Here is a 12,241-nt window from a genome sequence, read left to right on the forward strand (position 1 = left end):
CAAGCGTGTGTTTGTTTTGCTGATTTATTTATAAAATCATCATAATTTCTCCTTAGTTTTCATCTTTACAGCCTCCCTCTGTCATAGTGCATCATACAGTGTTACAACTGTAAAAATGTCAACAGTGTACTTACAGAATAAAGGAATAATATGTCTATAATCAGGCTACATTTGACAACTTAACGGTGGGGTATTATGCTAATTTCAAGCTTCATATTTCGTTCTGTGATACCTGTGGAGTAGCTTTGCATAATTTACAGTTAAAAAAACTCATTTTTCTCACACTGGTGCTCTGTGCAGGCCCTCATACAGCCTCTGCCTGAAACGACTCAGTCAGGTCTGTCCCTTTAAGAAACCCCACCCCTACAAGCCCACTTTCTTCTGATTGGCCAGCTCTCTGAAGCCAGTGGAGCATGTAGAAAAAACTGTCTGTAACCCCGCGTTTACGGCCTGGGGATTACTACAGATTTTAAACTTCACCAATGTTTAGTCTGGACATAAAATTATACATATGTCTTAAATTGTGAAACAGCATAACACCCCCTCTTTAAGGAGACACCTTCAAATGAATTCAAGTTAGTTTGACACGGCAGTTTGTGCTTAACAGTGAGCTTGCAGTAATCAATAAATATCAAGAGATTTTCATTGAGCATGTTGTGACTATTATACAGCTAATCACATCTCCCTTAAATATTTAAACACTCATAGACTCTGTTAATGCAGCAAATGAAGGCAGAAACACAGCTGACATGCTCTAAACGAAAAGTAATACCTGCTCTACCTTTTGAAAGAGGCCAAGCATACTCCTACTTAGCCTTGGAGTAATTAGTCTTTAGCTTGGTCGTAGAAGTAGATGCAGACGTGGCCTTAGTAGGTGTAGAAATCCCATTTTTTTGCAGAATAGAACTGACATTGTAAAAAAAAAATCTTCTGTATTGATGTTGAGAAAAAAAAAAAAAAGATTGAGAAATTAATCAAAATCACTGTCAACAAATCTATAAAGACAATAAGAATTAAAGGACGTGTTAGCTCCTTTTAGTGCTGAAAACACAAGAGAAATATGCTTTGGTTAAGCAAACATTAGAATGTCATTTATATAAGTGGACTAATTATATAAACCACAGTTAACATTTTAAGTTGTGTCCTATAATTTAGAATTATTAAATACATTACCATTACTATAATATATATTATTAAGAATTAACTTTCAACCTCAACAAAATGTGTTTGTACGGCAAAGCTTCTGTCTTCTGTCTGCTTAAAGTACCTTGTTGCTTCACAGTACATTTATAACCTCTTGTTTCTGCAACATTTACCTTCTAGAAAGAAATGTTTGTGAGACATATTTTTCTTCTTCTTGTGGCAGCTGATTTCTCTTCAGGCTGTACTTAAATAAAAGCTGTTCCCTCAGTGATGATGCACCACATAAACAACACATAAACATCACATCCACAGTTTTTCCCACTTGGACTTGACAGTTAATTATCTTTAAAATCACTTGAGTAATGACATATAGGTGACAGGATCATAGGTGACCACTTTTTAGCTCTTCCTTCAGTTCTTGTCTAAATCCTCGAAATGTGCAAGAGCTCGACACACGGAGCAGTCTTTGGTCAGCAGGTTTTGTTAACGAAAAGGTCCAGCAGTCATTCAGGACACTCAGCTTGTCAGTCAGAGTGTATGAGTGAGATCAGCCCCGCCAATGAACTTGTAGTGGACGTTTTCCAAGAAGGGCAGCTGTGACTGAAGGAGGTCCACTGTTGTTATGGAGATGTTTTGGCACCTTGAGATGTCAAGTGTTCGCAAACGCTTACAGTGCTGCACGAGGAGGAATAAGGATCTGAGGGGTAAGAGGTCAAGAGATTAAGAATTCCTCCTTTACCAGAGAGTGAAAATACAGCAGACATGTACGCCACTCACCTGTCAGTGATGTTGTTACAGCAGGAGAGGTAGAGATGTTGCAGTCGGTGGAGGTACGGTGCAGCCTGTGCCACTCCACGGTCACTGATACCCGGACATTGGCTGAGTGCCAGGCTGGTGAGGCTGCGGCAGTGCAAAGCTACAGACGCCAGGCTGGCGTCAGTGATCTCCGGCAGCATGGAGAGGGACAGACAGTGGAGGTCTGGGTAACGCAAGACCTGAAGAGAGGAGAAAAGGTATTAACACAGTTTCTAAAACATGAGATATACAAAGTGAGACATTTGCCACTCCTCCCACCTGTGTGATGCTGCTGTCGGTGAGTTTGGGACATGCAGAGAGGTCCAGCTCCTGCAGCCTGCTGAGCGCTAACAGTGAAGATCCAGCCTGTTGTTTGAACTGCTCCAGGTCATCATGTGTCACCAGTTTGGGTCGCTCCTCAAACGGCAAACGAGGAGGTTTAAAGAAGCCCATGTTGCCAAAGGTCCGGGTGAACCGCGGACCACTGTCTCCCTGTGTGGATAAGAGCACAAATTCAAGAAACAGGTAACTCCCACAGTACAGAAAAGCTATTCCCTAATTTTCTCTTGGAACACCACAAGTGATCTGCTCTATATTTGAAGTGTCATTTTCTTGGGATTTGGGGCTATATAATTGAGAAGAATCGATTGATTTATATATAGTTCTCACCATTTCCTGGTCCTGGTCACATTTGGTTGTTTCCTCCATCCCCAGCAGACCCCAGTCGGTGATTTCTTTACAACAGCCAAGCCTCAAAATTACCAGCCTCTGCAGGTAGGTGGCTATAGCCCGCACTGACAGGTCAGTCACGTTAACACAGGAAGTCAAGTCCAGCTCACGTAGAGTTTCCCCAAGAAGCTGAGTGAGAGAGAAAACTGCAAGATCCTAAAGGGAGGAAGGGAGAGGAGGGAGGAGCCACAGTTTTCACAGACACAGTTACACATGCATAGTCTTACAGACTGAGCAATCACACCCACTCACCCTAATGTAGGTGCAGCTCTTGAGGCTGAGTGTCTCCAGCTGCGCTCTGCCACCGCTGGATCCCTTCAGGCCTCTCACAATCTCTGTGCCACTGACGTGCAGACACTCAGACAGATCCAGACTCCTCAGGGACGGGAGGGACAGAAGGTCAGCGAGACCTGTGGATGACAGGAAATCATCAATGTTAAGCAGAATACATTTTATAACAGACAGGAGACTGTTAATGTGTCTGGACGGTGAGAAATGGAAAGATACTAGGACTGCTCAGTTAATCGAATTTTAATTTCAGTAACGACTTTGGCTTCCAGCGATTTATAAAAAAAAATCAAGTTAAAACAATTATTTTGCCGAACTCCGTTTCGCAATGACGCTCTTGTTCTATCCTGTGATATAAAACCAGTGCGCCCCTTTCCCTCAGCAGTGACCTTTTCCCCGCCCACACTCAGTCGCCAGGCTGTAGCAGCATGTAGTTCAGTCCGAGCCAAGATGACAGAGAGAGAGCCTTTGGTCATCAAGAAAGGTAAAAGTAATTCCATTGTTTGGAGACACTTTGGTTTCAAAGAGTCTGACGAGCAGCAGCAACAAATACTGTTCAAGATTTGTAACACGGTGGTGTCTGCACCACAAAAGGGACACGGCCAATTTGTTAGTTGAATTAGTTGAAAATGTGAAAGACTAGCATAAGTGGTTGCTGTTCCAAAGTCAATGAGTAATAGTTTTCAATAATTGTGATCTCAATGATTGACCAAAATCCTTGTGATTATGGTTTTTGCCATAATCTAGCAGCCCTAAAAGATACTGTATTTCATTATAAACAAACCTTAAACCAACATTAACTGACTTTATTTGACCATTGGGTGGCAACAAGCCATGAACACACAGATCTTACCACTACAATATACAAAGGTACTATACATTTTCAAATCATGGTTAGTCCTCTGTAGGTGTTTACTCTCTGTAAGCATATAAAAGAAACAAGTGTTAAAAATTAGGAGATAATTCTTGGGTTTGTCTCTAAGAGTGACTCCCTTTATATCTCACATTTGTTTCATTTTCATATGAAAATATGGAGTTGTGCAGTTTTAAAAAAACTTGCACGCATTTAATTACAATTATTATTTGTGCTCATGAGGAAGATATCTCAACAAGTACTGGCCAGATTGCCTACACATTATGAATGAATATTCATAATCTCCAGAATATGATTCCTCATGATCTAAGTGACCTCCTGACCTTTCATTAAGCGCCTACATCACATTAATACTGCCCCCTGAAGTGTGGTGGAATTTTCCTTATTCAGGTCTTAGAGTAAAGAGATATTTGTTAAATTCGCTGAGGCCCAAACGGTCTAGGATAGTATTCTCAAAGTGCAGAGTGACTTTATAACACTGCGAATCATAAATCCTACTGTGTGCTGATGAAGATATGCACCATCCGCGTGTTGGTCTTCGAGTTATCTGTTGTTATCGGCAGAGTGGCTCCAAACCTCACATGACTTCTCTTAACACACTCTGCGCACTTGAGACTGAGAACTGTAGGTAAGATTGCTTACAATGTAATTCTAAGATTAGGACTATTGGCGTTAGTGAGGTCCTTATATGGTAGATAGTAGATAGACACCACGTCATCCGAAGGGTTAAATACCGAGCACGAGGAATGGTCTGGTAGAATTGACTTGGCAGTACATCACGCCTCAGAGTGTATTGTTTCTGTCACTTCTCCTTGGCCAAGCTATATAACTCTTCAATTTAAGCCATCTGAGTCTCCTGAGTCTTCTTCTGTTTCTGGTTTGTCAAGCTACACGAATTCCATCACAACAAGCTGTCTAAAAAAACAATGGTAGGATTCTCATGTTGTGGATATTCCCGATCCCCAGAAGATGTACCCTAATATGTTTTGTGACTCCCTTACTTTTGCTCCAGCGGCAGCTTTAACTTACATGGTTTGCTTGAACTCAATAAATATATATAAATCAAATGTGCAGACCGACGCAAACAGTCATAGTTCATAGATGTTAAACCCTTATCAATCTGGACTTCATCTGCTTTTCTTCAGTGCTACCATCAGGACTACGTGTCAACTTCAATATTGCACAACAATATTTCATAACTCAACAGGCTGACTGCTGTTTAATTTGCTGAGCAAATTCATGAACCCAACAGGATAAAGCAATTATATTTTGTAGCTGTTGATTAAGCTCTGGGTGTAATGAACACTGCCTGTTCTCATGGCTACTGAGTGAGATTTTATAAGTTTTGGTTGTGTTATATTTACAAAAGAATATTTAAGCCTTTTATTGACACAAAAAAAATTATATTCACCTTTTTCAGTGATCCTCCAGTCGCGGGACAAGGACAGGTGTGTCACTGACTTAAGGCCCTTTGCTGTGGCCTCTACAGACCTGTTGGTCAGCTCTGTGCAGGAGCTGATGTCCAGTGTCTGGAGGTCCGGCTGGTGCTTCACCAGAACCTCCACTGAGTAATCAGTGAGCTCCTTACAGCCATGCAGACGCAGCTCTTCGAGGACCAAACCCTGAACCTGGAACAGAGAGAATATCAACTGATGAAAAACACTCAAAATCCCTGCAGTATGAGTCTTCTGTGAGGACAAGCATCTGTAACACAAGAATAATGAAATAATGAAAAGATTCTAAATCTCTTCAGAAGTTTAAAGCAGAATACAGTCTCTGCAGAAACTGGCAAATAGATGCTGAGGTGTGATTTGAGCAGTTAAATTCCTGGTTTCTCCTGTAATGAAGTCGCTGTTGCAGGGTCTAAAGGCATCCTGACCTGTGCAACAGTGCGCAGTGACTCAGGGGTGATGGAGGTTCTGCTGAGGTCCAGAGCTATGAGGGTCGATTTCTGCTCAGTTAACAGCCTCCGCAGGTTCCTTAGTGACAGCAACGCTGACGAGTCCTCAACAGCTCCCACCGGGCAGCCTCGATACGGATCGAACTCGAAAGCGATATGGCAGCCGGCCAGTGAGAGGCGGCGGAGGCGCGGGGTACAGCCGGTGAGCCGGTTAAAGGTGAGGTCAGAGAGGTAGCGCAGGTCAGACAGGTCGAGCTCCTCCAGACCCGACAGAGCTAACCTGACCTGGAACAAGAAGATGGAAGATGTTAAAACAATAAAGCTGTGTAAACAACACAAAGATAATAAAAAATGTCATGTGGGGCAGTAGCATGAAAGGTTACATTTATACACTGAAATACTGACAGGAATACCCAGCATAGCACCCTCATCCATTTTCCCAAAGGAGATAAAAATCATGGCTTTAGTCGTACTAGTAGAAATGTTGGAAAAAGCAGATCTAATGCAGCTCAGCAAAGGCAGAGTGCATTCATTTTAGCTGACTCAGCAAAGTTGAGAAAAAATAGTTTTGTTGACTGTCGGTTTATTTAATACACTACCAGTCAAAAGTTTGGACACACTTTCCCATTCACTTGTATGAGAAAATGTGTCCAAACTTTTGACTGGTACTGTATATTCACATTAGCTTAACCATATGAAATGACATGAATTCAACTAGAGTCAAAAGCTTACATGCTAACATTTCTCTGCTAAGCTAGTCATGTTTTCTTTAGCAGGAGCTAAGCTAGGATTTTTGCTTTGTTCTTTATAATAATAAAATGTATCTTCTGCCTTAATTAGTTGTCAACTAACAAACGAGTAACGGACATGTTGATAGTCTAAATCAAAACTGATTATTTTAAATAACAGATATAAGCTGAGCTAAATTTTGTTGAGCTAAGGCTAGCAGTGGCTAACTCAAAAACTAGCTTTCACTTGATAAAGTTCTCATTAGCTAATAGTTGCCGTCTCTCCGTGACAGAGGGTGCAGTATGAAAGCAGTTTCAAGACTATACAGCCAGATTGCTGTTAGTGACGTCAACATGGTTTGGTTTTTGGCTCCGTTTTAAAGCAATTCATACAAACCTTTTCATATACAATTAGAACATTCTGGAGTATATTAATTTTAAAAATGTTAAAGTCATAATCTTGAAGTTCTCAGTTTTGTTCTGTTTGCCGGCACCTAATGGCAATAAAAAGGACATGTGGGTGAATGCGTCCCAATTTAACCAGACGTCTACGGATGGCTCCCTTTGTTACGGTTGTAACTCTTGATTTTCCTGGCTGACGGTCGCTTTCCTTTTTAGACTGTTTGCTTCATCGAATCTGTTTCTTTTTCTTTGTATTTTCACTTATTTTTGAATTTTGTTGTATTTGTAGTCATCTACAGATCTTTTCTTTGTTTGTTCAGCCATAGTAGATTACTGTTTACTCGCAACACTTGCAGAGACCGGAAAAGCAGCCGCTTAGCTCCGCATACCCTCTCTGGCAGACCAACCACTGCTGGCTGATGGAAAATGCCTCACTAGCTGGGCGCCTTGTGATATTTTCTGCAAATGTCGCCACAGACACCCAGTCCATACTAATACTATATACTGCTAATGCAAAGGCTTTCATCAGTGGGCCATAGGCTAAATCAAGATTGTGTTACCTCATTCGGCGATAGATTGTGACTTAACAGACATTTCTTTAAATGAAAATCTTTAAGATTATATCTAAGCAGTTAAAAAAAATCTGATATTGATCCTCCCTAGATTTTGAAGAAAGATGTAGCTACACGGTTTTAGGATAGTGTCTCAGTCCTAAAATGGGTTTGGTTTTAATGTTTTTTTCCCCATTACTTCATCTCTAGTGTTCAAACATAGTATGCATTAAGATATACATACAAGATTATTCCAGAGTAACAGGCTTTCAGGGCTTTCAACCCTTGTTTTGAGGACGGGCAATTCTAGTGTGAGTGAAAAAATGGCCAACCTCTACAGAACATCCCACCTTTCCATACAATACAATACCTGCTGTCTGTGCTCCTCCCTGGAGAGGAAAGCCCCGGACATGAAGAGGCTGTCCAGGCCCCTGAGGTCCAGCCTGCGTAGGGAGGTGAGGCGAGGGAGGAGGGCCAGCAGAGAGGCCTCTGTTATACTGCTACCAGGCAGGGCCAAGCTCTCCAACTTAGAGCCCAGACACAGACCCACCTGAGGACAGGTGGAAATTCAAGGGGAAATTCAGTGTTTACAAGTTCACATGCAAATAAACACACCTTATTATGATGAGGGTCAATAAGGCAAGTAACAAACTTTTCACAGAAGTTTTTCTGCCTATGGTTACATACTCTATGTAACACATTTTTGTAGATAGGTGTTTTCAACTGTTTCAAAGGTGTGAATGTGCCAGACCTTTTTGTGGTTATTGTGTATAGTACCAAATCTTTTTAAATCTTTTTACTGTTGACAATGTCATTTCATATAAATCATTTCACAAATATACAGTTTATGTTTTGCAAATGTTTCTAATTAATGTTTTTTTTAATGTTCAGTCTTTTAGAGGCACACCTTGTGATATCAGGCTATAATAAACTTACTGAACTTTGGACTCTAATTGATTTATTTTTGACTGTGCTATGACATCCTGATCATTATGACAGGAAATTAAAATAATACCATGCAAATACTCAAGAGAATGAACCATGTTTAAGAAATGATTCAGAATTTCCTCTCCCTTGAACACATTATGTTGCCTTTCAGGAGGAGAGACCTTATTAAATGGTTTCTAAGTAGAATAAAGCCCTTAAGGTGAGGGAATTTTCTGAACCCACAAAGAAGCATGCGATCTTTTAAAGTGAAAACGGTTATAGCCATCAGAGTAACTAGGTCACCACATGACAGCAGCAACACTTTCGACAACAAAAAACCCCCAACTGTTTTAAAGTACAGGGAAGAGGGAGACGTACAAAAAGAAATACTCCTTTATCATACCTTTTTTCACCTATCCAAATTTGTCGTATTTGGCCTCAGTGTTCTATAACAAGAGTTCATTTTCCTCTATGAGGGAGCTCCAGGTGTTCTTCAGTAAAACGATTCATAGTTCAGTTCTGTATCTCTTTAACATCCACACAAACCTACCACTATGTCTCATATCTTCCCCTACCACCGCATCTGTTTTGAAGATCCTATACTGCCTAAAGAAATGAGAGAAACAAACTCCAATCTCATCCTTCATGTATTCAACACCACCAAGATATCACCACTTATATCTGAGGGACTGAGCAACAAGAACGAATGTGAATGTTTTTTTAGTCTCTTCACTTCAATAAAAAAAACTTTTTCACATGAGGGTAACATAAAACTGTTCCAATTAAATGTAAAAGGTTTGTTGAAGTCTCTGTAACGACCTCATTGTACTGTCCTGGTATAAATCCCTAAAATGATCAATTGTGAATGCTACATAACAAAACACAATTTCCCACTCACGGAGCAATCACTTCACCCAGTGTTTTTTCCTAGAAATGTTTTCTTAATGTCCAGGTTTGCGTTTTTTCAGCATATTTTTTTCGTTTACTGAACCAATCTAGGAAAGTGGGGAATCATTTATCTATGACCAGTCTTCATTTTAAATGTAACTGTGGCCATTTAGGGAGGGCTAAGTCTTCTGTTCTTCCGGCAGTCTTCATCCTAATTTTGAGCTTTTTATTACGTCAAATAAATCAAGAGAATGACTTTTCCAGAAGAACATATCTAAATATCCATAAAGGTAAAAACAGTAGGAGATTAAGTATTCTGGGGAGCATGTTCATCTTTATCAGAATAATTTTACATATACGAGGAAGAGAGAGCTCATGTCATCTCTCCAGGTAAACAATTCAAATTAGAGCTGCAAAAAAAAGTTTCCACAGACGCTGTGTGACGCTTTTATTACCAGATAAACAAAGCCTAAGGTGCCCCATCATATGATGAAAATAAAACTGTATTGCCAAAATTCACTCAAGGCCTGAATATATTATCAATTATTTGTATATCCTGATATTACACAGTTATTTCATATTTACAGAGAAGCTGTGACACAATCTAAGGGGGTGTAAGAAAAAGTTTAACATTGACACATATAATACTATCTTGTGTGTAGTTCTAAGTAAGTAACATCTTCCTAATAACTCCTAATTTGTTCTCCAATTGGCGCTGGTGTGAGGGCAAAAAGGAATGGAAAAACTAGGCATCCCTGTTTTGTCCACTAGCCTAGTCTTGACACTAGCATCAAGTGAATAACAAATGATTTAATCCAGTTCACAAACTCCATCCCAACACCAAACCAGTCCAAGACATCTCACACAAATCCCCATTACATCATTTGGAAAGCTTTTTCTGCATCCAACTGTATCGCTGCTGTGTGATATTATTTGTGAGAAGGACTGGATTTTATCACAAGCAGAAATGACATCAACAGTGAGTGAGAAGTGAGACACTGCGTTGCAAGAGTCTGGTGGCGGATTCGCAACAAGGAGGGAAAATAACAACAGAAAGTCGGTTATAGACAAACAGCATGCATAACAGCAATTGAAATAACTTCTTGTTTCTCTGTAGATGTTAGAAAAAAGTCAATGACTGATTGGGACTGATGATGTGTATAAAAAGTGGTATCATTGACCAGTTCCTTCAATTTTGTTCTTTGATTTTGCTGTTCAACACTCACATCTTGAACAATTGGAATCTCTATGAAAAGGCATAAACGGAGCATATTGTTTCCATTTTCTTAACATGTATCAACATTATGCATTTTAAAAGATGCTAATGTTTTTCTCAACCTAAAATGTTTAATATCAATTTCATAAAAACATTAAAAAGGTCCATGAGTTATCCAGCACTCAGGGACGTAAACTTATTTTGCATCCAATGCTTTCTTGAACTTTTATGTCAGTAGATGTAAAACAGTGCAGATAGCTCCAACAGGCCCAACAACAAACATATAACAAAACCAGAACAACTAGGTTGTATATCACTTCAAGTAGGTTCAAGTACATTATTATAAAAGTGACTGATACACTGAAGAAGAGAGCCTGCGTCAGTGTTCAAGTGTTCAAGTCCCCCGAGACAGTTCACTACAAAGTACAACACTCATAAATCTATTCAAGAAAATGAAGCCCAACATCTGTAAAGCTTTCTCTATCAACATCCTTTTAAACATTACATCAGGACTGTTAACATGTACACACAGCTATTTTCTAAAGAGATCTAAACTAAATTGTTTTAAATTATTTAATCATAATAACAGTGTACTGCACCTCCAGAAGCAGCAATCTGGACATACTGTGTCCATCCAGCTGGCTGATAATCAGACTGCAGCGTGACTTTCTCCCCAGACCTCTGATCAGCTCCAGGGACAAGGCTGAAGCTGGGAAGCTGAAGGTGACATTTTTCTGCCCAGAAAGAAACAGACAGAGAGGTTACATGTGGCTAACTCTACCCCAGAGTGCAAATCCTCTCTGCTCAGGTGCAAATTACCTGAAAGCTGAGGTCCTGACTGGCAATGTACCAGCTGTGACATACCAGCGAGGCTTCCTTCCTGTCTGACGTTTGAAGAAAGCTCAGGATGTAAATAATGATCTACAATAAGAGATAGAAATACAGCATTCGGTTACATTAAAATCTATTAGGGCTGCAACTAATGCCAAAACCAAAACCCAAGACTTTTCAATTACAAAATTACTAAAAGCAGCAAATCCTAACGTTTAATGAGCTAGTACAAATGTGACACATTTTTGCTTGAAAAAATCAACAAAACAATTAATCAATTATCAAAACATTTGGCGATTAATTTTCTTTCAATTGATAAAACGAACTATTGATTAATCATTGGAGCTCTAAAGTTTGTTGATCCTGGAAGGGAAAATTCCATCCCAGGCTAATCTTACATCACATTATTAACTTAAATGACTTCACTGTATGAGTGAAAGACATTTGGTCCTTTGACAATAACAGTCATGACCAGTCTCATCCACTGTCACTATGGCTTTACATGCAACGCCCATAGTGTATGATGTAACTAATAGATTGACCCACCTCCAGAGGAAGCTCCGGTGTTTCCATAATGTCCTCCCCATTGCAGTCTTCCATCTCAGCTTCTCCTTCGTTGTTACAAAGAACTCTGGACCATCACAAGCGTCTCAACTAGCCATTTACTATGTAAGCTAGCTGCACAAGTTTGAAAGCTGTTGCGTTACTAACGTTAGCCGTTAAGCTAAAAACATTAGCTTCTACGTGATGAAAGGCCGATAAGTTGCATTATTTTCATCAGTTAACTAATCACTAATTTGAACAAATTTCATATCACTGGAAACAAAAGACGAGCTGTGCAGCCTGCTGTCACCTCACTAAGCTACTTTACAATGTACCACAGTCTGTACGTTTCCGTCTGCTGTCCGACTTCAGTTGGATCAGCTGACCGCAGAGTAAACACTGACGTCAGTGGGCGGAGCATTGTGG

General features: G+C 40.0%; 1 protein-coding gene across 1 annotated transcript; it reads right to left on the reverse strand.

The window, feature by feature from the left end:
- Window positions 1-24: 24 nt before the first annotated feature.
- fbxl9 (F-box and leucine rich repeat protein) lies at window positions 25-12,073 on the reverse strand. The gene is made up of 11 exons (XM_069686171.1): window positions 11,819-12,073; window positions 11,261-11,362; window positions 11,041-11,175; window positions 7,781-7,960; window positions 5,709-6,014; window positions 5,241-5,457; window positions 2,920-3,077; window positions 2,608-2,823; window positions 2,218-2,430; window positions 1,921-2,138; window positions 25-1,840 (listed from the first exon to the last, which is right to left on the reverse strand). The coding sequence occupies exons 1-11, from the start codon at window positions 11,870-11,872 to the stop codon at window positions 1,672-1,674; spliced, it is 1,968 nt and encodes a 655-aa protein (XP_069542272.1). The 5' UTR covers window positions 11,873-12,073; the 3' UTR covers window positions 25-1,671.
- Between the last annotated feature and the right edge of the window lie 168 nt (window positions 12,074-12,241).

Source organism: Semicossyphus pulcher, unplaced genomic scaffold (genome assembly GCF_022749685.1).
Source record: "Semicossyphus pulcher isolate SPU_LCO1_2020_fin unplaced genomic scaffold, fSemPul1.0.p SCAF_8, whole genome shotgun sequence".
In the NCBI taxonomy this organism is placed as follows: domain Eukaryota; kingdom Metazoa; phylum Chordata; class Actinopteri; order Labriformes; family Labridae; genus Semicossyphus; species Semicossyphus pulcher.